This window comes from Heterocephalus glaber, unplaced genomic scaffold (assembly GCF_053883595.1).
Source record: "Heterocephalus glaber isolate CG9 unplaced genomic scaffold, H.glaber_assembly_v1.0 deba00001608, whole genome shotgun sequence".
NCBI classification, from domain to species: Eukaryota; Metazoa; Chordata; class Mammalia; order Rodentia; family Bathyergidae; genus Heterocephalus; species Heterocephalus glaber.
The window spans coordinates 30,568,617-30,595,912 of record NW_028258379.1 but is presented as its reverse complement, the minus strand read 5'-3'; the positions used below and the strand labels follow the sequence as shown (position 1 = coordinate 30,595,912).

Sequence of the window (27,296 nt, the reverse complement as noted above, 5' to 3'; positions counted from 1 at the left end):
AAGGTTCAAATGGTATAATTGATAATGTGAAATAGGAAGAAAAGGTCTAAAGGAGTTGGGGAAATGGGAAGGCTAGGGGAAATGAAAGAGGGGAAAAGAAAAAATTTGAGAAAAGGAAAAAATGGAAACAAAGTCTCTATACATAAGTAAGTGTGGAGGGGGTGAAGGGAGGGCAAGGGAATGGGGAAAAAATAAGAACTAAGATACATCATTATAGGTACAAGATCCCAATGATGAATGTAACTGTATTTTATACCTCAAATGTACCAATAAACTTAATGAAAACAGTGCATTACTTACAAAATTTAAAATCCTATAAATTTAATGAGGTTACTTGAAGTATAACAGTATCAACCAATTAGAGATTAAAGCAATTAGAGGCCTGGATTTTTAAACAAATCTGATCTGATGGTCTCATAACCATAATAAATAAATTGGTTAAAAAACAGATCCAGTTATTTTTAAAAGTCATTTGTAGTTCATAGTTCGTGCAAGTTGCCCATCCAAATGTGGTTTAAATAATTAAGTTACTAAAGAAAACAGAAATCTGATCACACACATGTTTTAACTGTCCAAAGATCAGAATAGCTGTTCTCAAGGCCTACCTGTTTCCCAAGGGAGTGTGGACTGTGAAGCCCAAGCATCCAGTATTTCAGACAAAAAATGGAGCACATTTTAGGTGAAAAATTCAAAAATTTTGATACAAAAAGAACAAGTAATCCAATCAGTAAGTGGACAAATGACCTGAACAGACACTGCTCAAAGGAAGAAATATACATAATTATATTTAAGAATATTCAACATCTTTAGTGATCAGGGAAATGCAAATTAAAACTACACTGAGATTCTATCTCACCTTGGTCAGAATGACTACTATTAAGAAAACCAAAAATGGCAGATGTTGGCAAGGATGCTGAGAAAAAGTAACCTTTCCACACTGCTGGTTGGTGAAAATATAGATTTTTATAGTCCCTATGAGAAACAGGATGGTGGTCCTTTAAAAACTAAAATGGAACTGCTGCATTATCCAGATCTCATTCCTGGATATATACCTAAATGAATCAGAGTCAGTATATGATAGAGATATCTACACATCCATGTTTATCACAGCAGTATTCACAATTACCAAGTTATAGAATCAGTCTAGATACCCATCAATAGATGGAAGGATGAAGAAAATGTGTGTGTGTGTATATATATATTCGAAGAATTATTATTGAGCTGTATACAATAAAATCTTGTCATTTTTAGGGAAATGGATCAAACTGGAAATCATAGTGTTGAGTGAAATAAGGTACACTCAGACAAGTATCAGTATTTTGTTTCATTTGTGGAATCCAAAAGAAAAAAATAATATGAAAGTAGATGAGAGGGGTTAGGGAAGATGAGGGGGCCATGGGGATGGGGAAGAAATAATTTAAAAATGAGAATAAGGAGGGTAGATATGAATAAAGTATGATATACACATGTATGAAAATGTCTCAGAAACACATATTGTTCAATTAATATGTGGTAATAATTATAATAAAAATCTCAGAGAGGGAGAAAAAGACAAAAGATAATGAGTGTTGGTGAGGATGTAGGGAAAATGGAACATTTGTACACTATTTAGTATAATAGTATAGCTATTATGAAACAGTATAGAAGTTCCTCAGAAATTAAAAAAATAGCAGCATCATATGATGTATTAATCCCACTTCCACAAACATATCTAAAGTACATGAAATAAGCATGTCAGAAAGATATTTGCACTTCCTTGTTCATAACAGCGTTATTCACAAAAGCTGAGATACAGAATCAATCCAAAGGTCTATCAACAGGTGAAAGCTCTCAAGAACTTTCCAATCACTGAAAAAAGATTTCTTCTCACTCCACACACATCTCATGCTTTGCTTACCTCACACACATTACACACAGCTTTCTATAACAAAGTTTATCTTCAGCATTCTTTTTTTAGTGCATATTGGTAATACAGAATAGTTAGGTCCATTTTAGTCCAGTGGTACATGAATACAGCATGTTTTGATAATTTTCAACCCCATTAGCCTTTCTTCCTCCCTCCCCCAGATTACCTTCTCCATCTTTTAAAGTCTGCCTTCTAGTTGCTTGTTGATGTAGAGGAAAGCTATTGATTGTTGTGTGTTGATTTTGTATCCTGTCACTTTTCTGACTTTGTTTATCAGATCTAAAAGTCTTTTGGTAGAGTTTTTGGGGTCTCCTATGTAAAGGATCATATTTTCTGCAAATGGGATAATTTAACTTCCTCCTTTCCTATTTCTGTCCCTTTCACTTCCTCCTGCCTACTTTCTTGGGCTCCAGTACTATATTGAACAGAAGTGGTTAAGAATGGACTTCCTTGTCTCCATCTTATTCGTGATTTTAGAAAAAAATGCTTGCAGTTTTTCCCCTATTCAGAATGCTATTGATTGTGGGTTTGCCATAAATGGTTTCTATCAATTTGAGGAAGGTTCTTTATATACTTATTTTCCTCAAGATTTTTATCATGAAAGGATGTTAATTTGGGGGAGAGGGGGTTAAGACAGCATCTTGATATGTAATTCAGGCTGGCCTTGGACTCACTGTATAGTCAAGGCAGGCTCTGAATTTGCAGCAATCCTCCTGCCTCAGCCTCCCAAAAAGACTTTTTCTGCATCTATTGAGATGATCATGTGATTTTTTTTTGATCATGTGATTTTTAAATCCTTGATTCAATGTATGTGGTGCATTACACTTATTAATGTACATATTTTGAACCATCTTTGCATCCCTGGGGTGAAACCAACTTGGTCATGGAGTATGATTTTTTAATGTGTTGTAGAATTCTGTTTGCAAGTCTTTATTGTTGAGTCCTTATCTGGTCTTAGCATCAGGGTAATACTGGCTTTGATGAAGGAATTTGAAGTGTTCCTTCCCTGTCTGTTACATGGACAAGTTTAAGGAACATTCTCATTCTTTTCTAAAAGTCTGGTAAAATTCAGCAGAAAATCTATTCTTAGTTGTGAGAGTTTTTATTACTGCTTCAATCATTGTTATTGTTTTGTTTAGTTTTTTTTATATTTTTTTCTGTTTTGGTAAGACTTAAGTGTCTAGAAATTTATTTCTTCTAAATTCTCTGATTTCTTGGAATATAAATGTTTAAATAGCTTCTAATACTGTAATCCTCTGGATTTCAATAGTCTGTTGTAATTTTGCCTTTTTCAACTTTAATTTTATTAATTTGGGTCTTCTTTCTCTTTTGGTGAATTTGGCTAAGAGTTTATCCTTCCAAAGAGCAAACTCTTTGATTCATTGATCCTTTGTATTATTATTTTAGTTCCTGTTTCATTAAATTCTGCTCCAATTTTTATTATTTCTTTCCTTCTACTGGGCTTGGGTTTCTTGGTTCTTGTTTTTTCAGAAACTGGAGATATGTTATTAGGTTATTTACTTAGGATTTTTCTAATATAGACTCTCATATCTATGAAGTTCCAGTTAGAACTGCTTTCATTGTGTCCCAAAGATGTTATATATAAAGTTTTCAATATCATTTGATTCTAGGAATTTTTAAGTTTCTCCTCTAATTTCTTCAATGACTCATTGATTGTTCAAAAGTGTAGCATTCAATTTCCATGTGTTTGGAGATTTTGTGGCTTCTTTTGCTATTCATTTTCAGTTTGATTCCATAATAATCTAATAGGATACATGAGATTATTTGAATTCTTTTGTAACTATTGAGACTGGCTTTGTGGCATAAAATAAGTTTTATCTTGGAGAAAGTTCCATGAGATGCTGAAAAGAATATGTATTCTCCTGTTGTTGACTGAAGCACCCTGTAGCTGTTGGTTAAGTCTATTTTACCTATACTATAGTTTAACTGTATGTTTCTATGTTGATTTTTTTGTCTAGTTGACATATGTTTGTGAGGATGAGGTATTAAAGTCACCTATTATATTGGGGTCTGTTTTTCTCTGTATATCAAGTAGTGATTATTTTAGTGTTCTGACATTTGGAACATATATATTTACAATTGCTACCTCTTCTTGGTGGATTGCATATCCTGTATCAATATGTATTGGCCTTCTTTTTTTCTGCTGACTAATTTTAGTTTGAAGTCCACTTTTTTGGATATTAGTATATTTCTACTTGCTTTAGGGGTTCCATCTGCTTGAAATATCACCTTCCCATTGTTTCACTTTCAGTCTGTGTTTATCTTTGCAGGTGAAGTGTGTTTCTTGCAGGCAATATATAGATGGATTTTTTTCTTATAATTCATTCTGCTAGTATGTGTCTTTTAATTGGAGAATTAAGACCATTTTCATTAAATGTTATTATTGAAAGGCATGTACTAATTCTTGTCATTTTTTTATTTTTCTAGTGTTTGATTCATTTCTGATTCTCATTTGTTTATCTATTCTCCTACTGAGGTTTATTCTTTCCTTTGGTTTCTGGATTGTGGTTTTTTACTTCTTCTGTGTTTAGGATTTCCTTAAGTATTTTTATGTAATGCTGTCTTAATGATCATGAATTTCTTTAGTTTATACTTATCTTGGAAGGTCCTTATTTCTCCTCCTTTGATTTTGAAGAGTGGGAGGTATAGTAATATTGGCAATTCTTTCCTTTTAGGGCTTGAAATACAACTTTGCAAACTCTTCTGGCCTTTAAAGTTTCTTTTGAGAAATTTGCTGTCATTCTGATAGGTTTGCACTTATAAGTGATTTGATATTTCTTTGTAACAGCTTTCCATATTCTTGCCCTGAATTTTTAGCATTTTGAGTTTAAAATATTGCAGAGAAGTTTCTTTCTGGTTATGTCTTTTTGGGGTGCTAAATGCCTCCAATACCTGAATATCCCACTCTCCAGATTTGGAAATTTTTCTGCTATAATTTCAGTTTTTTATGCCATTAACCTCTTTTTTGTCACCATCCTTCATGCCAATGAGTCTTAAATTTGGCCTCTTAGAGTTATCCAAGATCTCTTGTATATGTTGTTTCTTATTCTTTTTCTTTATTACTGTCTAAATGTTCTAGTACATCACCTTGTCTTCACTTGATCTTAGCCAAAAAGTTGAAAAGCAATGACATCCACCTTGTCTTTCAGCCCTGATATTTTTTTCTGATTTATCCTGGTTAATGCTGAGGGCTTCAACTGAATTTTTATCTGACTGATTGAGCTATTCATTTCCAGAATTTCTACTTGGGATTTATCAGAATCTCTATGTCTTTACTGAAGTTGTCTTTCATATTCTACATTGTCTTTCTTAATTCTTCATTTTAGTAATTGATTCTTTCAGCTGTTTAATTTTCTCTTCTTTAACATCACTGATAATTTTTACTACTAGTTTTTAAAATTCTTTCTCTGGAATTTCATTCACTTTGGTATCCATGGAATCACCTTTTGGGGAGTTATGAATTTTGAAAAACATATTATTGCCTTGTTTTCTCATGATTCTTCTGTTTTTGTGTTGAGGGATGCAGATCAGTTAGAGGGTATTTCTTTACCAGTATTGTGTGGAAGCCATTTAGGAAGTGATTTCTCTTTGTGATGCCCCCTGGGCCATGGATATATCTCTATGTGAAAATACCCACTCAGTCTGTTCCAGGTGGTAGGTTCAATCCCCAGCTCTGCTTTGGGAAAAGAGAATAATGACAAATAACACCAACAATTAAAGAGCAAGCCATATATTTACATATAATTAAGGATATGTTTTTTAAAATGTCTACTATTTCACTAAACTAGGAAGACAAAGAGAGTAGTAACATACAATACACTAGAAAAAAACTAAGTATTAAGGATATTAGATTAATATTAACTATATATAAGACAAAAAAGGAAGAAGGACAGACAGAAGGTATGAGAGAAGTAAGAAAGAAGAGAAAGGAATATAAATGGAAAATGAGAGAAGAGATAGGGAGATTGAATCCAATTATTTAAGTAACAGGGAAACAAAATTAGATAATCCTATGAAGCAACCATTGATGTAGGAAAGTATGACGAAAAATGTAGAACACTATAACATTATAGAGCAAAAGTAGAAACTAAAACACATACCTACACTGTCACACACACACACACACACACACACACACACACTAAAGTTATGGTTTAGATCTAAAACGTTCCCCCAAAGTCTCATATGTTTGGAGAGTGATTGGATCATGGGGACACCATATTACTCATCAGTGGATTCATCCACTGACGAATTCAGTAATTGAATGTGCTGTTAGGAGGTGGGTCCTGGTTGTAGATGGGTCACTGGTAGTGTCTCTTGGAAGCATATATTCTTATCCCTGGTTCCTTTCTTCTCTATTCTTTTCTGCCATGGGTTTATCAGCTTTACTTCAACATGTCCTCCAACCATGCTGTTTCTGTCTTGGAGCCAGCCAACCATGGACTGAAACAATGAGCTAAAATAAACCTCTAAATTGAAAGTGTGGGGTATTTTGTCCCAGCAACTGGAAAGCAGCTAATACAAAAACCAAACCAAAAATCAATAAACAAGGAAAACAAAACAAAAAAACAAAAATAGTAGGACCAATATACCTCCTTGTGGAGGTATTTATAATGGAGGCAATTATTGGACACTGCCTGATGTAAGAATCATTGTGAAAAGCTTTTTGTGTTTCTTCTAGTGTTCACTCTCTCAGCCTTTGTCCAGTAGAACAAACTGTTTAAAGTACAGTGTTTTATAGGCTGAACAGCTCTCCATGATCATAGGTAAGTACTAAGGTAAAGCTATTAATGGTGGGACTTCAATTTTCTTTCTTTCTTTTCTTCCTTTCCTTCTCCCCCCACCCTCTGGTTCTTTCATTATTTCCTTCTGTCTCCTTTTAAAAAATTTTACCTGGGAGTCCAGGGATTTAGCTCAGTGGTGCCATGCCTGCCTTGCAAGCACAAGGTCCTGAGTTTGATCCCCAATACCAAAAAAAAAAAAAGACTATCTAAAAACTTGTACCTGGGAATGAGGACACAGGTAGTTAGAACTGTTCACCAGACCTCTCTCTTGCCTTGCTTGTGAAGTGGTCTTGATTGTGGGTCCCAGTTCCAGGAATCTCCATTTTGTGCTCTTGGAGACATGGCTGGCAAGTGTCTATGCTCCTGTGTATATTTGAATGTCTCTGAGCAGGGCAGAGCTGGGTGGGTGCACAGGTTCTGCACTGTTGATTAGGATGGATATCCAAGAGTGGTTTGTCAGTGCTGCTGCCTCTAGTCCACTATGAATGAGAGCCTCTAATATTGTCTCGATGATTGCTGGGAGCTTCTGCTACTCCCTCCAGTAATTCTCAACCTTGAACTCCAGCACTAAGCTCCCCAGTGTGCTCCTGATGCAGTTTCTGCAGCCAGTACCACCCCAACTGCCCCTCTCCACCTCCAGCACTCCCAGTTCTTGGCCATGCCAGAGTCCCCTTAGTTTTCTCCAGTTTGTGGTTCCAGTAGTGCCCAAGTCCTGGCGTGTTTTTAATATTCTTTAAGATTTATTTTCTTCTTTAAGCAATATTTTGAGCAAGATATTCTGAACAGAACTTTTTCCCAGCAATGCTACTTCACCAATGATCTGACACCAACTCCTGCCTTGGGTTCTCAAAACCAACAAACTCTCTATTTAAAGTTACACAGATTCTACCTTTTTGTCTTTCTTTTGCCTGGACCTCCTTGAACTCCCCCCATAGTTGACTATGACATATGCATTCCCATTCCAGTGCTCTGCTATTCCCAAATTTTTTGGAAAATCTCTCTCAGTTATTTAGGTTGACAGAAGGAATTTTCACAGATCTATTTTACATCATGATGATGATAATTAAAACAATACATTATATACTTGAAATTTGCTAAGATAGTAGATTTTAAGTGCTCCCATCTCACACAAAAGTATATGAGAATAATGCATATATCAATTAATTTGATGTAGCCATTCCATAATGTCTATATATATCAAAATATGTTGTACACCATAAATTATACAATTTTGATTTGGCAAATTTAAAAGAATTTTAAATATGTATAAATCTTAAAAGAAGATTGAACCAAAATGTGAAAACTGCAATAATTAATTGAAAGCCCAACTAATAAAATAATTCAGTAAAGGGCCATGGATTTAGCTCAGTGGTTCTGCTGCCTGCCTCAAAAGTGCAAGGTCCTGAGATCGATGCCCAGTACCCAAAAAATAATAATGATAATAATTCAGTAAATTTGAGGAGACAAAATAAATACAAATTTAATACTTTCAAACAACCAGTTAAAAGATGTGATGGAAGAAACAATCACATTTTATAGCTTTTTAAAAGATGAAGAAATACACAGCATGAAACATACAGAATCTTTATGAAGAAAATTTTTAAATATGAAGAGAACAAAAAGTATTTAAAAGCAATTATCACATTTAGACAGGAATATAGAAGGCCATTGCAATATAAATTCTTCTAACTTTAATCTTCTTGAGTTTGAAACTGGAAAAGCTGATTTTGTAAAATTTATTCTTCAATCCCCAGTACCAAAAAAACAAAACAAAACAAAACAAAATTTATTCTACAATAATAAAGATGAGTCACTGGAACATAAGTAGATAAACAATCCAAAGAAACATCCTATAAAATACATAAACAGATCCAAATATAGACAGTAATTAAATAAATGTTGTATTTAAAGGCAGTGGAAAAACAGGTTATTCAGTAAATGATGTTGGGACAACTGGGCAGACAGCTGAAAAAAATAGTTGGATCTCCACTTCACAGATTATATCAAAATGATTTCCAGATGAATCAAAAATGTCACACTAAAAAAAATAAAACTATAAATTACCAGAAAATGAAAGAGAAAATCCATTTATTGAACTACAAAAAAAAAAAATCATGTCACCATAAAAAGTCAAAAGACAAAAGACAGATGGAAGATATTTTTATAATTCATCTCACAAAGAAAAGGCTAATTTTCTTAACAGATAAAAACATTTACAAATCAGAAAAGATTAATAATCCAAAGGAAAAATTAAGCAAATTCTATGCACAAATAGTTCATAAGAAGACTGAGTGCATGGCCTGTGAGGGTAACCCCAGCTACTCAAGAGGCTGAATTAGGAAAACCATGAGGTCAAGGCCCACCTGGGCAACATAGGGAACAGAGTGAGATCATCTCCAAAAATAAATAAATAAATAAATAAATAAATAAATAGTTCAGAAGAAAGGAAGTATATATTATAATAAATGCAAATTTTAAAGATGATACAATAGTTTTCAAAATATAATGGCACTTGGTTTCTAAGGGTGTGGGGAAATTAGCACCTCACTTATTGATTGTAGAGTGTACATTTGTATAACAGCAGTGAAGAGAAATTTGATATTATCAAGAATTCTTTTCAGTTTTTTTTCTTTTTTATTGTTTTGAAAAATTCTTAGGTTCTTTTTATTAGAATATATTTGTGGTACCACCACCCCCAAGCCCAGAGGAGGTGAGCCACTCCCAGTGCCCAGGAGGAGGCTTCCAGGTCACTGTACTACCACTGCCCTGAGCGCAGAGGAGGTGTGCCACGTGGGCAACCACAGCACCTCCTCCCACCCCCGTAGAAATAAGAAGATACATAAATAACTCTCAAAACCAGACTTCCAGATCACCTAAAGCAACCCTAAAGGGAAATGAGATGGAACACTCTGATACTCAACCACCTGGACTCCCTGAACTGGCAACAAAAGAGGATCTGGAAAAAATGACATTAGAAATAATTTCTCAGGTAACAGAGGAGATTGTGCCCATAGTGCAAGACATGATTAATAAATCTAGAGAGGACACAGTTAAAATAAATAGAGGAGCTGAGGAACATGATGGAATCCCAACATAGGAAACAAATGGAATCCATAAAACAGATGCAAACAGATTTCCAGGAGATTAAAAACTCCTTTGAAAGTCTATGCAGCAGAATGAGCCAATGTGAGCACAGAATCTCAGATATAGAAAATAATGTTCCAATTAGTGACCAGGAAAAGAAGAATTGCTTTAAAATTGTAAGGTACCACAAGAAATCAATCCAGAGGCTTGCAACCAAGATAGGCTTGCAACCAAGACAGGGTGAGGAGGACCCCACCAGGCACGCCCACCAGCTGCCAGCTTGGCTGAGTGGGGCTGAGTGGGGCCAAGTGGGGCCGAGTGGTTGCAGGCTGCCTGGAACCTGCTTCCTCCAGCTTGCTCCACCAACTTGTGACCAAGACGACAGGCTACTTCGTTCCACACTGCAGAGGCACAGGGGGACATAAAAGCCATTGTCCTGAGCTGCAGAAATGAACAACAGAGAGAGGGCCTCTCTCAGGCCCCCTGATGACAACAAGCCCACTGGAAAAGTGAAGAGAATCTCTCCAATAAAGGCACACCAGACCACCGTGCTTGGTAAGTTAGAGGGACCATCACCTCCCATTGGAACCTGGACTTTCTTCAGGGGAAAGGCAGCTGACACCTGCAATAGAACCTTGCAGAGTGCAATCCTGCAGGAGGACAGGGAGCTCAACTTGGGACTTGCAGCCAGAAATCTGCCTGAATCTCATAGGTCTGGGACTAGCTTACTGAGACTAACTGACTTATAACTGCACACTGCTGCCCACATTGTCTATTGTGACAGCAGAGACATACCCTGAAGGAAGTCCTTCATTTTTAAAGCTGATAGATTAATAACTACCACAAATTTTCATTCTCTAACATGTATTTGCTGGTATGGTGTTGCTGATTGTATCACTTGGGCTAAGGTATTGTGATTGATCTAATCAGTTGTCCTTCCTGGTATAATGAAAATGAGATAGCTTCAGAGCCATTAGAGACTCAAAACCTAAAGATCAGCTATATCTGGAAGACACCTCTGAGAAGCAATCATTCCATAAGTGTTCTAAATACATCAACAAAGATACTTACATCAAGAAACTTCAAAATATCTACCCAGTAACTAAACCGAGGACAGTACCAAAAACAAAAATGAGAAGACATTTAAGCAAGTCACAAACTCAGATTTCCACCTCACAAAAGGAAAATTCTGGGGGAAATGAGGTGGAAAAGTCTGATAATCAACCACCTGGACACCTTGAACTGATAGCACAGGAAGTAACAAAACAGATGAATGAGGCTCTAGAAAAATTCAAAGCAGAAATAATCTCCCAGATAACTACAGAGATGATGAGCAGAGTGAAAGACATGATTAGAGGCTCTAGAACAGAAACTGATTTAAAAAAAAATAGATGAGCTCAGAAACATGCTGGAAGCCATGAATGCCCAGAATAAGAAAGAAATGGAAACCATGATCGGCCAACATAATAAAGAAATGGAATCCATGAAACAGATTCAAACAGATATTCAGGAGATTAAAAACTCCATTGCAAGCATGCAGAGCAGATTAAGAGAATCTGAAGACAGATTATCAGATATAGAAGACAGGGTTGCAGTGAAAGACCATAAAGACAGAGATTTCTTAAAAATAGTAAGGGACCATGAGAAATCAATCCAGCAGCTGCTAGATGATGCAAAGAAGAATAACATAAGACTGATAGGAGTCCACAAAAAAACAGGAGAAAGTAAAATTGACATAAAAAACTGTTCACAGATGTAAGAGTAGAAAATTTCCCAGACAGAGGTGGAGAATGGGACATACAGATAAGTGAGGCATATAGAACTCCACCTAGCCACAATCAAAGAAAAATCTACACCTAGACATATAATAGCCAAGATCCCAGAAACCCAACAGAAGAACAATATCCTAAAGGCAGTTAGAGAAAAGAAACAAATCACCTATAAAGGAAAGCCCATCAGAATCACGACAGACTTCTCAACACAAACTGTCAAATCAAGGAAAGCCTGGAGTCAAGCGTTTTGAGGCCTCAAAGAAAATAACTTCCAACCTAGACTGTTGAATCCTGAAAAATTATCATTCAAAATCGATGGGGAATTTAGATACTTCCATGACAAAGAACACCTGAGAAATTGCATGAACACCAAACCAGCACTCCAAACAATTCTAAGCAATATCCTAGAAAAAGGCAATGAAGGTCACAACTCCATGAGGCTCAAAAGAGTGAAGCCATCAGGCAAGGTAAGAAACTAAAGGGAAAAGGGGTAAAAGAAATAAGAGCCAACAACAGTAAAACATCATGACAAGGATGAGTCAATATCTATCAATTATAACTATAAATGTTAATGGCCTCAATTCACCAATCAAAAGAAGTAGACTGACAGAATGCATTAAGAAGCAAGATCCACCAATATGCTGTATACAAGAAACGCACCTAACTCAAAAAGAAAGTCATAGACTGAAAGTAAAAGGATGGAAAAAAGCTCTCCATGTGACAGGAAACCAGAAAAAAGCAAGGGTAGCTATCTCATTTGCAGTCAAAGTAGATTTCAAACCAAAACTAATTAAGAGAGACAAAGAAGGTCACTACATCCTTGTAAAGGGAACAATCCAAGAGGAAGAGACGACAATCATAAATTATATATGCACCAAATACTAATGCCCCCAACTATATAAAACAAATATTAATGGACATGAAAAACCAAATAAGCCCTAATACAATTGTAGTGGGGATCTCAATACCCCACTGTCACAAATAGACAGATCATCTAGTCAAAAAATCAACAACAAAATACTACAACTGAACCAAACTGAACAAATGGACTTACTAGATGACTACAGAGATTTTCACCCCACAAAATCAGAATATACATTCTTTTTGGCTGCACATGGGTCATTCTCCAAAATAGACCACATACTAGCTCATAGAACATGTTTAAGTAAATGCAAAGGAGTGGAAGTTATCCCCTGTATATTATCAGACCATAGTGCAATTAAACTGGAGATCAATAGCATAAGAAACCACAAGAACTCCACAAACACATGGAAATTTAATAACACTCTCCTGAACAACCAATGGGTCACAGAGGAAATTAAAGAAGAAATTAGACAGTTCCTACAATTAAATGATAATGCCAATGCAACATATAGGAATGTATGGGACATAAGGAAAGAAGTCCTACAAGGGAGATTCATAGCAGTGAATGCTCACACTAGGAAAACAGAGCAAGCTCCAATAAACCACCTAATGCGGAATCTTAAGCTCCTAGAAAAAGAAGAGCAAGACAAACCCAAAGCTCGTACAAAGGAAGAAATTATAAAGATCAGAGCAGAAATCAATGCAATGGAGACTAAGAGAATGATACAAAAAAATCAATGAATCAAAGAGTTGATTTTTCAAAAGAATAAATAAAATCAAGAAACCCTTAGCCAACCTTCTCAAAAAAGGAAAGAAAAGGCTCAAATCCATGCAATTAGGAACAAAAAAGGTGAAGTCACAACAGATCCAGCAGAAATCCAGAGCATCATCAATACCTACTTTGAGAAACTGTACTCTAATAAAATGGAAAACACGGAAGAAATGGACAGATATCTGGATACATATGAATTACCAAAGTTGAACAAAGAAGATATAAAAATTCTAAACACCCCAATTACAATCAATGAAATTGAAAATGTAATTAAAAATGTACCAACAAAGAAAATATCAGGTCCTGATGGCTTCACTGCTGAATTCTACAAGACATTTAGAGAAGAACTATTGTCACTACTCTTTAAACTCTTCAGTGAAATTGAAAGGAAAGCAATACTTCCAAATTCACTCCTGGAAGCAAGTGTTACTTTGATTCCAAAAGCAGAGAAAGACCCAACCACAAAAAAGAACTGTAGACCAATCTCACTAATGAACATAGATGCAAAAATCCTCAGTAAGATACTGGCAAACAGAATACAGAGGGTCATAAAGAAGATCATACACCCTAACCAAGTCAGATTTATCCCAGGGATGCAAGGATGGTTCAACATTTGTAAATCAATAAATGTAACACACTATATTAACAGAGTCAAGGACAAAAACCATATGATCATCTCAATAAATCCAGAAAAAGAATTCGACAACATTCAACACCCATTCATGATAAAAACCCTGCAGAAAATTGGAATAGATGGTCATTATCTCAACTTGATAAAGGGTAATCATTGTACTAAATGGTCAAAAACTGAAAACCTTCATGCTAAAATCAGGAACAAGACAAGGACGTCCACTATCACCATTCCTGTTCAATATAGTTCTGAAAACATTAGCCACAGCAATTAGACAAGAGAAAGAAATAAAAGGAATAAAAATAGGAAAGGAAGAAGTTAAACTGTCATTATTTGCTGACAATATGATACTCTACATAGAAAACCCAAAAAGCTCTGCCAAAAGACTTCTACACTTAATTGACATATTCAATAGAGTAGCCGTATACAAGGTCAACATTAAAAAATCAATAGCCTTCTGGTACACAAGTAACAGACTCACTGAGAGAGAAATTAGGGAAACAATTTCTTTCACAGTAGCATCCAAATAAAAGAAATAGAGATTGAAGAGGATGTAAGAAAATGGAAAGACTTCCCCTGTTCCTGGGTAGGAAGAACCAATAATAGAGAAAATGGCCATACTTCCAAAACTGCTATACAGATTCAATGCAATCCTGATTGAAATCCCAATAGTACATTTCACAGAACTAGAGAAGACAATCCAAAAATTCATTTGGAACCAGAAGAAACCTAGAATAGCAAAAGCAATTCTAGGCAACAGAGACATGGCAGGGGGTATCACAATCCTCAACTTGAAACTATACTACAAAGCCACTGTGATAAAGACAGCATGGTACTGGCAAAGAAGCAGATCTGAGGATTAGTGGAATGGATTAGAAGATGCAGAAACAACTCTAAACATACTCAGCTACCTCATCTTTGACAAAGGAGCCAACTATCCTCACTGGAGGAAAGATAGCTTCTTTAATAAATGGTGCTGGAGGGCCGGGGATTTAGCTCAGTGGTTCTGGTGCCTGCCTTACAAATGCAAGGTCCGGAGTTCAATCCCTGGTACAAAAAAAAAAATGGTGCTGGAAAAATTGGGTTTCAACTTGCCAAAGATTAAAACTTGACCCCTATCTTTCACCATGCCCTAAACTAAAATCAGAGATCTGATTAAAGATTTAAATATTAAAACAGAAACACTAAACTTGCTAGAAGATAAGTTAGGTAGAACTCTTGAAGACATTGGCATAGGATAATACTTTATGAACAAAACCTCAGTCACATGGGAACTATCACAAAGAATCAACAACTGGGATATCATCTTATTAGAAAGTTTCTGCACTGTAAGAGAAACCACCAAAAGAGCTAAGTGGCAACCTACAATGTGGGAAAAAAGTTTTACCAGCTGTTCCTCAGACAAAAGTCTACTATCTAGAATATATAAAGAACTCAAAAAAGTCAGATCCCCCAAATATAAAGACCCAATTCAAAATGGATGTCTGAAATGAACAGACATTTTCCAGACAAACACGTAAAAGTCCCAAATAAATATATGAAAAAATATTAAACATCACTCACTGGTTATTTGAGAGATGCAGATGAAAACAATGATAAGATTCCACCTCACCCCAGAAAGAATGGCTGATAGCAAGAAATCAACCAATAACAAATGCTGACAGGGTTGTGGGGAGAAAGAAACCCTTCTCCATTGTTGGTGGGAGTGCAGACTGGTGCAACCACTGTGGAAAATAATATGGAGATGCCTCAAAGAATTAGGATTAGAGGTCCCATTGGACCCAGCTATTGCCCTGCTGGGTATCTTCCCAAAAGAATTAAAAGAATCATACCACAGTGATATATGGGCACCCATGTTTATAACAGCACAGTTTGTAACAGCTAAAACTTGGAAACAGCCCAATTGCCCATCAAGTGGAGAGTGGATAAAGAAAATATGGCTTTAAAAAAAAATAAAATGGAGTACTACTCAGCCATAAAGAATGAGAAAGTAGAAACATTTATAGCTAAGTGGATGCACACTGAGGCCATACTCTTAAGTCAAATAAATAGGACACACATGTAAATACCAAATAATTTCTCTGGTGTGAAAAACTAAAAGTGTAAATAAGGTTCATATGGTATAATTGATAATGTGAAATAGGAAGAAAAGGTCTAAAGGAGTAGGGGAAGTGGGAAGGGTAGGGGAAAGGAAAGAAGGGAAGAGGAAAAATTTGAGAAAAGGGAAAAAATGGAAACAAAGTCTTTGTAAATAGGCAAGGTTGGAGGGGGTGAAGGGAGGGCAGGGGAATGGGGAAAAAATAGCCAAGATACATCATGTAAAGGTACAAGATCCCAATAATGAATGTAACTGTATTGTATACCCTAAATGTACCAATAAACTTAATAATGTACCAATAAACTTTTTCTTTTTGTCTTATTCTCCACCTTTGCATTTAATTTCTTGTCACACCCGATGGATTCATTCTGCTGGGCTTTCTGGGGTTGTGATCCTCATCTTTTCCTAGGATAGTGTCTAAAATTTTTGGAGTGCTGGTTTGGTATTCATGAAATTCCTAAGGTGCTCTTTGTCATGAAAGTATCTTATTTCTCCATCAATTTTGAAAGATAATTTTGCAGGGTGCATCAAACTGAGTTGGAGGCTGTTTTCCTTTAGTGCTTGGAATATGTCACTCCAAGCTCTTGCCTTCAGGGTTTCTGTTGCAAAGTCTGCTGTGATTCTGATGGGCTTTCCTTTGTATGTGATTTGTTTCTCTTCTCTAACTGCTTGTAGAATTTTGTTCTTCATTGGGTTTCTGGAATCTTAACAATTATATGCCTATGTGTAGATTGTTTTTGATCATGGCTAGTTGGAGTCCTAAATGCCTCACTTATCTGTATGTCAAGTTCTCTTCCCTTACTTGGGAAGTTTTCTGCCAACACTTCTGTGAACAATTTTTTTATGTCATCTGCACTCTCTCCTATTTCTTCACTGACTCTGATCAATCTTATGTTATTCTTCTTTGCATTGTCTAGCAGCTGCTGGATTGATTTCTTGTGGTCCCTTACAATTTAAAGCAATTTTTCTCTTCCTTGTCATTAATTGCAAGCTCATCTCTATATCTGAATTTCTGTCCCCACATTGGCTCATTCTGCTGCATAGACTTTCAATGTTGTTTTTAATCTCCTGGAAATCTGTTTGTATCTGTTTTATGGATTCCATTTGTTTCCTATGTTGGGATCCTATTGTGTTCCTGACCTCCTCTCTAGGTTTATTAATCATGTCTTGCACTATGAGCACAATCTCTGCTGTTATCTGAAAATTATTTCTAATGTCATTTTTTCCAGATCCTCTTTTGTTGCCAGTTCATGAGTCCAGGTGGTTGAGTATCAGAGTGTTCCATCTCATTTCCCTTTGGAGTTGCTGTAGGTGATCTCAAAGTCTGGTTTTGAGACTTCTTTACGTGTCTTCTCATTTCGACGAGGTGTTGGGGGGGCGGGTGCTGCTGGTGCCTACGCGGCTCACCTCCTGTGTGCCGGCCGGGGCAGCACAGTGGCCAGGAAGCCCCCTCCTGTGCACTGGGAGTGGCCCACCTCCTGTGTGCTGGCTGGGGTGGTACATTGGCCCAGAAGCCTCCTCTTGTACACTGGGAGCAGCTCACCTCCTGTGTGCTGGTGGGGGTGATATGGTGGCCTGGAAGCCTCCTCCCATGTGCTGGGAGAGGCCCACCTCCTCTGCACTAGCTGGGGCAGCACGGTGGCCGGGAAGCCTCCCCCTGTGTGCTGGGAGCAGCTCACCTCCTGTGTGCTGGCCAGGGTGGCATGACGGCCCTGGAAGCCTCCTCCTGTGCACCAGGAATGGCCCAACTCTGTGTGCTGGCAGGGGCAGTACAGCGGCCCGGAAGCCTCCTCCTGTGACGCTAACTTTTTAAATATAGCACAGTTAACAAAAAGCACTTAAGAATCTACGTAATCTAACCATGGAATTCCTACTCTTTACTAATCTACATTGTGTATAAAGAGAGGAGAGTGAACAGGCAGTCTGACTTAGCAATTTGACTTAAGATTTTTCGACTTTATAATGGTGCAAAAATTATACCCATTCAGTAGAAATCATACTTTGAGTCTTGAATTTTGCTCTCTTCCCAGGCTGGTTATATACAGTGATAGCCTCTCACGTTGCTGGGCAGCTACCATACAATCATGAAAGTAAATCACTGGATACTCCATACTGTGTTGAGAACGTAGAATATTTGGTAGTAGTTGTAGTTTTCCACTGACTTCAATTACGGGGCAGGGGGGTACTTAATTATGCCCCTAGGGGATTTTCCTGTATCCAACATGTACTCCTGACTATCCCCCATTGTATAGTGGCAACCTAGTTTCTCATTGGCTAACAGACCAATCACTGCAGCCAGTATAGAAACCCCCTTCTTTGGTGTGTTGATCCAAATGCATGAGAGGCCAAAGGGCCAAGGTGCAGCCTCAACATGCAGTTCAATAAATCACTGTTGTGATCTGCACTAGTTTTTCATTTCTGAATAACAAATTACCTCACACCTAGCCACTTAAAACAACAAACATTTTTTTTTATCTCAAAATTTCCACTGGTCAAGGGGAGTCCGGAAACATTAGCTGGTCCTCTATTTGGAATCTCTCAAGGTCGCAACTAAGGTGTTGGCTGGGCTGACATTTCCTCTGTTTCACTCTGTTAACTATTTTTTCTCCTATTCAGAATTCTTTTAATTCGGTGGAATCCCCAGCTGTCTAATTTTGCTTCTGTTGCCTGTGCTTTTGGAGATGTATCCAAGAAATCATTGCCAAGAATATTGTTGTGGAAATTTTACTGTTTTCTACAGTTCCAGGTCTTATATTTAAATCTACAATCTATTTTGAGTTGATGTTTATACTGTGTATGGGATCAGATAAGAATCTAATTTCATTCTTCTGGGTATGGTTATCCAGTTTTTTCCTTACCATCTAGTGAAGAGACGTCTTTTCTCCTTTTTTTGTTCTTGGTAACTTTGTGAAAAATAAATTGACATGAATGTGTGAGTCTATTTCTGAGCTCTATCCTATTCCTCTGGTCAAAGTGTGTATTTTTTATTCCAGTACCGTGTTGTCTTGAGTACTATTGTACCTTTGCACTATATTTTGAAATAAAATAGTGTGATACCTCCAGCTTTGTTCTTTTTATTCAAGGTTGCTTTAGCTATTTGGAGTCTTTTGTCTCTCCCTCTCTCTCTCTCTCTATATATATATATATATTTATATATAATATATATATATTTATATATATATATATATAAATATATATATGCTTTGTGGGGTTTTTTGTTTGTTTTGTTTTGTACTGGGGATCCAACTTGGGACCTTGCACTTGTGAGGCAGGCAGCAGAACCACTGAGCCAAATCCCCAGCCCTCCATATATATTTTTTATATAGTGTTTTCTATTTTTGTGAAAAATATCAGTGGAATTTTAACAGGGATTACATTGAATCTGTAGATCACTTCAGGTAACATGGAAATTTTAACAAAATTAATCCTTCCAATCTATAAACATGAGATGTTTTTCCATTTATTTGTGTCTTCTTCTATCCTTTCATCAATATTTTATAGCTTTCATATGAATCTTTTACCTTCTTGTTTAAATGTACTAAGCATTTTTCCTTAATGTTTTGGATAGTCCATTGTTACAGTAAGAAACACTACTGATTTTTGTGTATTAATTTTGCCTCATGGATTTTACTAAATTCATTGAGTTTTTTGATGGAGTTAGTGTTTCCTACATATATGATCATATAACCTACAAACAATTTTCACTTATTTCCTTCTAATTCAGATGCCTTTCATTTCTTCCTTTTGCCTAACTGCTCTAGGTAGAAAATCTAGTAAATGTTGAATAAGCATCCTTGCCTTGTTCCTGATCCTAGAAGAAAAACAGCTTTTCCCTACTGAGTATGATGTTAGCTATAGGTTTGTTATATGTGGCATTTATTGTGTTGAGGGACATTCCTTCAATACCAAATTTGTTAAAGAGTTTTTAATATTAAAGAGTATTGAATTTTGTCAAAATTATGTACCTCTATATATTCAAGTTTTTTGTCTTTTGGTTATACTTAGTATACTGCATAACAATCTTTCCTTTTTTTCTGGGTTTTTTGTTTTGTTTTGTTTTGGGGGGGTTTTTTTCGTCAGGAGCCCTCTGTCATATTGTTCCAGTTTGGACTAGTTATTCTCAGTTTTGCTGCCCTCTGGTCATGCTAGGATTTGCTTTTCACTGTTCTCTATTTTCTCTGGTTCTATCTGGGTCCCATGTCTTTTGTTTTGCTGGAGTATAGCCTCAAATAACTTCCTAAGAATAATGCATTGGATATAATTTCTGAGTCCTAGTTGTATCAGATACTACAGTAGAAACAGAATCTTATTTTTAAAACAGAAAATTTATTTGAAGAATAATGGGATGATTACAGATTAGAGAAGACTAAGGAACTGGGCTTTAAAAGGGGAAAAAATTTGCAGCTCCAGAGAAGGTTGCAAAAAATGTTTATGAATCTTTTATGAGAACGTACCTCAGGAGTGGACTCTTATCATCATGAGTCTCTCTGTTCATGATTCCCAGTCCAGGGAAAGAGACCCTCCTTGTTCCGGTTTAAATCCTATGGTTGCCTCTTGGCTATCGAAAGGCAAAAAACTTCTGTTAGAAGTTCCACCAGAGTATAGAGGGATGGAAATTCCTCTAAAATATAAAAAGTTGTCAAACAGTGAGGAAAAGGATGCTGAGCAGACAAAATGCAACATATGTTCATCATATTTCATATGGGTAACAATACCTTTATTTTGTTCTCATACTTACTTGGTTCATTATTGAATTCCAGGTAGAAAATAGTTTATTTTTCCTTTTGAACTCTGAAAACATTGCTTCCGGAGGACAGCTCGCGGTGCATGCAGAGCAAAGTGTGCAGCAGTCGACAAGCCAGCTCCTGCGGGGCCCTTCATGCTCGCTCTTCCCGGGCGCCCGCTACCCGCTGGCGCCCTCTACCCGCTGGCACTGAGCGGGCCACCTTGTCTCCGGATCTGCCTCGCGCAGACCCTCCAGCCTCCAACGCCTCACCTCATCCCTGCCCAGCGCCCCGCCAAGAATCTCTTTATTCTGAAATTTCATCAGGTGTGGACAGGTAAGAGCCCTTTTCACTTTGTGTTGTCATTCTACTGGTCTTTTCATTCTGTATCTTCCTTTTACTCTAAGTGGATGTATTTTCTTTGCTGATTGTATTTATTTTTCTGATACTATCGTCTTTTTCTTTATTTCAGTTTGTTCTCTTAATGGTTTTCATTCCTCTCCTCTATAACCCTTATTATGTTTGTAGTCCAAAGTATTTTCCCTTGGGCACCTTGAAATTTATGCTTTCTTTCTAAGATTATTTTGTCTTTTTCATCCATTTCCTGACCTTAGTCAATGCTCATTTCACATTTTCCTGTTTTTCTATCTCTGTTCTGATTTATTTTGAATTTTCTAGTCTAGGTGATTTTTTTAATGTGCAAATCTTGTTTTAACATATTCAGGTTAGTGTGCTGTGTTGTAGTTTTTTCTGTTTCATAGTTTGGAGGGTATTTTGTGTGGTGTTTTTCAATTAGAAGAACATTTTCATCTGCTGACATAATTTTGATTCCCATTTTTCTATCTTCTAATAGCATTATATGGTACTGTTTGCCATTATGTATTTATTTTGAACTGTCTTTTTGTTTTCGTTTGCTTTGGTTTTGGTTTTACTTTGTGGAGGGTTTTATGGCAAACTTTCAGATAAAGGACAAAATTCAAGTGTGAATCTAGGTTTAATTTAAAAGCGTCCTGTTTTCCATTATTACACCAAAGTTCAGTGTTTAACTAGATGAACCATTTCAAGGTGAGTTTGGTATGCTTCCAAGTTTGTGGGAAGCACATTAAAACTAACTGCTTCTTCAACTAATTAGTTTCAAGGAAAGAGAAAAAATTATTGGAAAGTGCAAAGAGTTATTTATAGGCTAAAAATCTCCAGGGATACAGACTGGTGCTCCATAACATTTTGGACAACAGCAAATCACATACATGATAGTGGTCCCATAAGATTACAATGGAGATGAAAAATTCCTGTAGCCTAGTGACATCACAGTTGTCATAATGTTGTAATACAACACATTACAATACACATTTTTATAATGACAGTGATTGTATTAATCACTTTCCCATCACTGAGACAAAATATCTGGCATTCAAACTTAAAGAAAGAGATCTTTATTTGCCTCGGAGTGAGGTTCAGTACATGGTGGGCTGCCTCCAGGGGACAAACAGCGTGGAGGAAGGACATGGTGGAAGACAGTTGCTCACCCCATGGCTGCCAGGAAGCAGAGAGGAAGAGCCAAGGCTAAGAATATACTCTTTCAGGTCATACCCATGCCTTGATCTACTTCCTCTGACCAGGATACACCCTCCAACAGGACATTTAGCCGGGAAGAGTATAGCACCCCCTTGGTTCCAATCACTTTCCACAAGCTCCTCCTCTGAAAATGAGACTTTTAGGGAGCATTTTAGATCTAAACCATAACAGTGGTATAAACAAACCTACTTTGCTGCCAGTCATATAAAAGTATATAGCACATTGGCCGGGGATTTAGCTCAGTAGTTCAGCTGCCTGCCTCGCAAGCGCAAGGTCCCAAGTTCGATCCCCGGTACCAAACCAAAAAAGCAAAACAAAACATAAAGTATATAGCACATACAATTGTATATAGTATGTAATACTTGATGAGTATTAGGTGACTATTACTGGTTTATATATTTACTATATTATAATTTTGTCATATTGCATGTACTCTATAGAAAATTATATATATGTGCTCTAAAATATTTCTTAGGTATATATTCTTAGGTATATATCGCTTAGATATACATTATATAGCATATAATATATGTAATATAAATTTATTCAAAATATATAAATATAATATCTTCTATTTCTTTATAGTATATAATAAATATATGTGTATACTATAAGAACTCTCTCTCTCTCTCTCTCTCTCTCTCTATATATATATATATATACACACACACACACACACACACATATCAGGAATTGAATCCAGGGCCTTTGCATTGAGCTATACCCCCAGGCTTTTTTTATTTTTTATTTTGAGATAAGGTCTCACTAAGTCACTAAAGTTACCCAGGCCAGTCTCAAACTTGTGATCCTCCTGCCTCAGCCTCTTAGAGTGCTGGGATTTTAGGGTTGTACCACTATACTCAGCTAATGAGATACTTTTTTATGTATAAAGTTTTACAGATATCTAATTTTCAATGCTGGATTTCTGGAAAACAATTTGCTGATATGTATCATGAGTCTTAAACATGTTCATATACTAAAGAAATACATTTAAATGGAGGCAAATATTTTTATTCAAAATTATTTACTATCACATTATTCATACAGGAAAATTTTGGAAATAGAAGAAAGTCTTCTGTTTGGTAAATTGTATAGTCATTTTAGATACATAACTGTGAAAACTTTTGAGAAAACACTTGAGTTACATGAGAAAGTAGCCATAATAACATTGACTAAAAGAATAATGTGAAGCTATACATACTGTAGAAGAATCATGCATATAATACAGAAATGCAGAGGGAACAGGCTCAAGAAATGTCAACATATTGTCAGTTTTTATCTGGTTGTTTTATGTAAAATTAACTTTCCTATATTTGTATTTTTCAAAAATTTTTAATATTTTCTCAAATTTTTAAGTCAGGACAAAATTATATTTTTTAAAATGTCAAAATCATTTTTCTTTCATTCCTACCCCACTCTTTGTTCCCAAACCTCCTGACTAGATGCACAGAGCCTGATGTGTTTGTTGGCGGAAAACACCTTTCGTTCCACGGTTATCAACCTGCTAGGAATACTCTTGGTGCTCATTTATATGAAAGTGTTCTTCATGAGTCAGTGACTGAAAGCACACTTTTTACCCTTAGAAGGGAGGAAACATCATGTCAGGGAAAATAAGAAAGAGAAAATAGATGAAAGTTTGCTGGGGAAAAAGAAGACCAGTGTCACTTGCTTCGTAATTTTCTTTAGGGCTGTCAGCCTTGTTTAGACATTTCTATTCTGACACAGTCTAAGGAGGCAGCTTGGTCACAGTGCTGCCACAGTCACTGAAACTTACAGCTTGCTTCCAGCCAAAGCTTTATTATCTTCTTTAGCAGGAAACAAACAAGAAAGGGTAATAAAGGCCTTACTATAACATGAATCTACAGTGTAAATATTATCCCTTGATAATGGAATAATCACAAATGAATAAGATGGAAAAAGAGGTAAGTTCCTTTTGGGGGGCATTTTCCAGTGTCCGTTTGGTGCCAGAGAAGGAAAAATGCTCAGATGTGTGACTTGTAGAAGATAATTACATAAAACCCATAATAATTAAATGGGGAATGATAACTAGAGTTGTCTAATTGCTAACTGTAGAGAATGTAAAGATAAGAAGTTGGTGCAGTATTAAGGATATGAACTCAGAGGTAATATCTATCAAGTGATTATTCTATATAAAGTAACTCAGATATTATTCATTAATTCATCTTTTTCATTTAATTCTCACAACACTGTGAAGTAGCTATTACACCCAGTTTATTAAATAGTGAATGCACAGAAGCAACTTATTAAAGACAATTCAGTGGATAGACCTTACCTAAGGCTAAGGTCTGCCTTTTCTCTAACAGTGAGATGACTGTTGACAGACGTAGTGCCAAATTGGAGAAAGCTATGATATTGAAGAAAAAATGAAAAACGTGAAATTAACATATGTGTGGAACAGAGTAATGTTGGACAAACATTGTGGTTTTTACTAGGTCAAATATAATCATATATTTCATATCTTTTTTTAATTTTTTTATCTTGTGGCAACTTTCTATGCTGGCTAGATTTATTAAATCCAGAGATCTTGGTTCTAAGTCCATTTCTGTCACTAGCCAATAAGGAACTTTGAGTGTGTTTATTTAATGTTTTATATGTGAACTCTCAAGCACATTCCATCTCTAAATTAAAAGGATATAGGCCAAATTACTAGAATAAAGGGTAAACAGCTAGTAGCAAAGCCACAGAGAGCCCAGAGATCACCTCTGTTCATTTGCCCTTGAATTAGCTCCCTCAATTTTCTTTTCCTTCATGAACATTAAAATTCTTTCAAAGTAAGCTTTTAAGTTACTTGGTCAAATCCAGTAAAAGAAATTAGATATATTTATTTGAGAAAACAGATTTGGATCAACTTTTATAAGTTAATAATAGTTCATCCAAACTGGAGATCTGGAGCATAATGCACTTTGGTCAATGAGATGAGAAAAAGAGACAGGTTCTAATAATGATGTTATGTTATTTCATTTGAATATTTAGGAAATATAAAAAATCTTCTGTTAAGGGCACTATTTGTGAAGTTTAACTGTGCTACCATCTCCATTTAATGTCCAATTAATTTTTACACCAGAAATAATTGAGCACAGCACCATGATGATATTGCTTTAATATGCTGTTTGTTTCTTCTTACCTTGTTTGTTTAAAATTTAATTAGCACATGTTTTCAGTTCATGCAGTTTAGAATCATCTTGGGAGATGGTTACATGTATATACCACATCTTATTTCTGTTTTTCTTTTTTTTAATCCCCTTCCCCCACCTCTTTTCTTCTCCAGTTCCCCTATGTTTCTTTTTACCTTGTGATAGCAAGTTGTTTCCTCAGATGTCTGAAAAATGTGATGAAAAAGAAATCCTTCCTTGACAATGTGATAAGGATGATTAATTTAAAAATTTAACAAATGTTTGAGCCTTCTATCATTAATTAAGTATATTTAATCAAGCAAGCCAATTTTGAGGGAGGGAAAACAAACAGCAGTTAAGTTTAATTTATTCAGCAGTTATCAGGAACTGCAGAGTCTGAGATTTCACCCTACTTAAAGTTGGAAAGTTAGTCTATGCCTGCTTTCTTAGGTGCTGGCAAAAGACACAAGACTCCAAAGTCAGGACAAGGGTCTTCATTATAGCAAAAGCAGTAGCTAGTATTCTTAGTATCCTCAGCAAGGATGTCCAGTATCATGGATTGTCCTTCCCAAAAGCAATGTAGTCAAAATGTTAAATCAAGTAACAACTATATAATTGTTAAAGTCTTTATCAATTCAAATTCTTATTTATGTAGCTTATACAATTGATCTCATTTCTCCCATAGTTATCTACATTGAAGAAAAACTTGAGCCATCTCTTTTTTCTAATTTTCCATAATTATATTTATAAATATCCTTAATGTTAATTAGGGAATAAATTTAGAGCTTAGTCAATTCTTGTGTTGTCTGCTTTATTTTTCCCCTTCAGTTCTGGGAATTAAGCCCAGGGCTTTGCACATGCTGGAAAGCACTCTACTACAGAGCTATATCTACAGCCTTGTTGTCTACTTTTGTTACATAGTGGAAAGTATTTTTAACTTGAAGAGATGATTTCTCTACAACTTTATAGTTGCTGATAGCAAAAGTAACTCAAAAATATGTCCAGAGTAATTAAAAGGAAATAATTCTTATTTATTCCAACAGATGGAATCGCCACTTATATATGTTATAATTTTGCTTTTGAATATGTTGGAATTTTCATCAGGAATGGTATATGATAAAGGTAATCATCTATTATTTTCTTTTCCCTACTCAAGAGTTCTTATTTATATCCTTTCTTCATTTATAGTTAAAATGTTTTTCCTGTAGTATTTCTTCTTTACCTTATCTGATCTATAAGTTTCTAATAACATCATTTGAAACTATTGTTACTAAGTTGTATGTACAAAAGACAAAATATTTACCTCTTGCTGTAGTATTTAATCACTTATAAAACATAGAATATTTAACATTTAAAGATGATTCTATATTTGCAAAACTTTAATTATTTGAAGACAGACATAAAATTCTTTTACCCATGAATGGTTTTAGATAGTATAAATTGTAAACTGAATTATCACACTAGTAGACTGAGATTGAGGAGAATTTTCTGAAAGTAATATATTGACTGAATTAGTCAACAGGACTTTTATGGCAGAAAAATTTTATAAAGGAGCAAGACAAATCCACTCCCATTTGTGCATACTTTTTAGATTTTGCAGCATCCTGGAATGGTGCCTGGAACATAGTATTATTGACAGGATGGATGGATAGAAGGATTCAGACATCGTCTATTCACAGATGTCTTGCTGAGTTATGCAAGTTCTGGGATGACCCTGGCTTTAGTTCCTACATTCTTCTAGAAAATATATGACACATACATGGGTCTATTCCAAGACGGGAGAGTCACACAGACTTCAGAGATTTCAGACAAAGGAGTGGTTCCTTCCAGCTGTGGGGAAGGGGCTTGTCAGGAAAGACTTTGTACAAAAGAGAACAATCCATTAGGTCCCCAAATGGGTAATATGTGCATACGCACATATGGAGAAGAGA

General features: G+C 35.9%; 1 protein-coding gene across 3 annotated transcripts in view; it reads left to right on the top strand.

Moving 5' to 3' along the window:
* Catsperb (catsper channel auxiliary subunit beta) overlaps nt 1-27,296 on the top strand; it is a 179,488-nt gene that overhangs the window by 1,308 nt on the left and 150,884 nt on the right. For all 3 annotated transcript variants that reach the window (XR_015445101.1, XM_087195483.1, XM_087195484.1), the window contains exons 2-4: nt 6,609-6,693; nt 20,693-20,992; nt 26,409-26,487. Coding sequence is in view for 2 of the 3 variants with exons in the window: in XM_087195483.1 (XP_087051609.1) it covers nt 26,409-26,487 (79 nt within the window). In the remaining variant the exon portion in view is untranslated. The remainder of the gene's footprint in view (nt 1-6,608; nt 6,694-20,692; nt 20,993-26,408; nt 26,488-27,296) is intronic.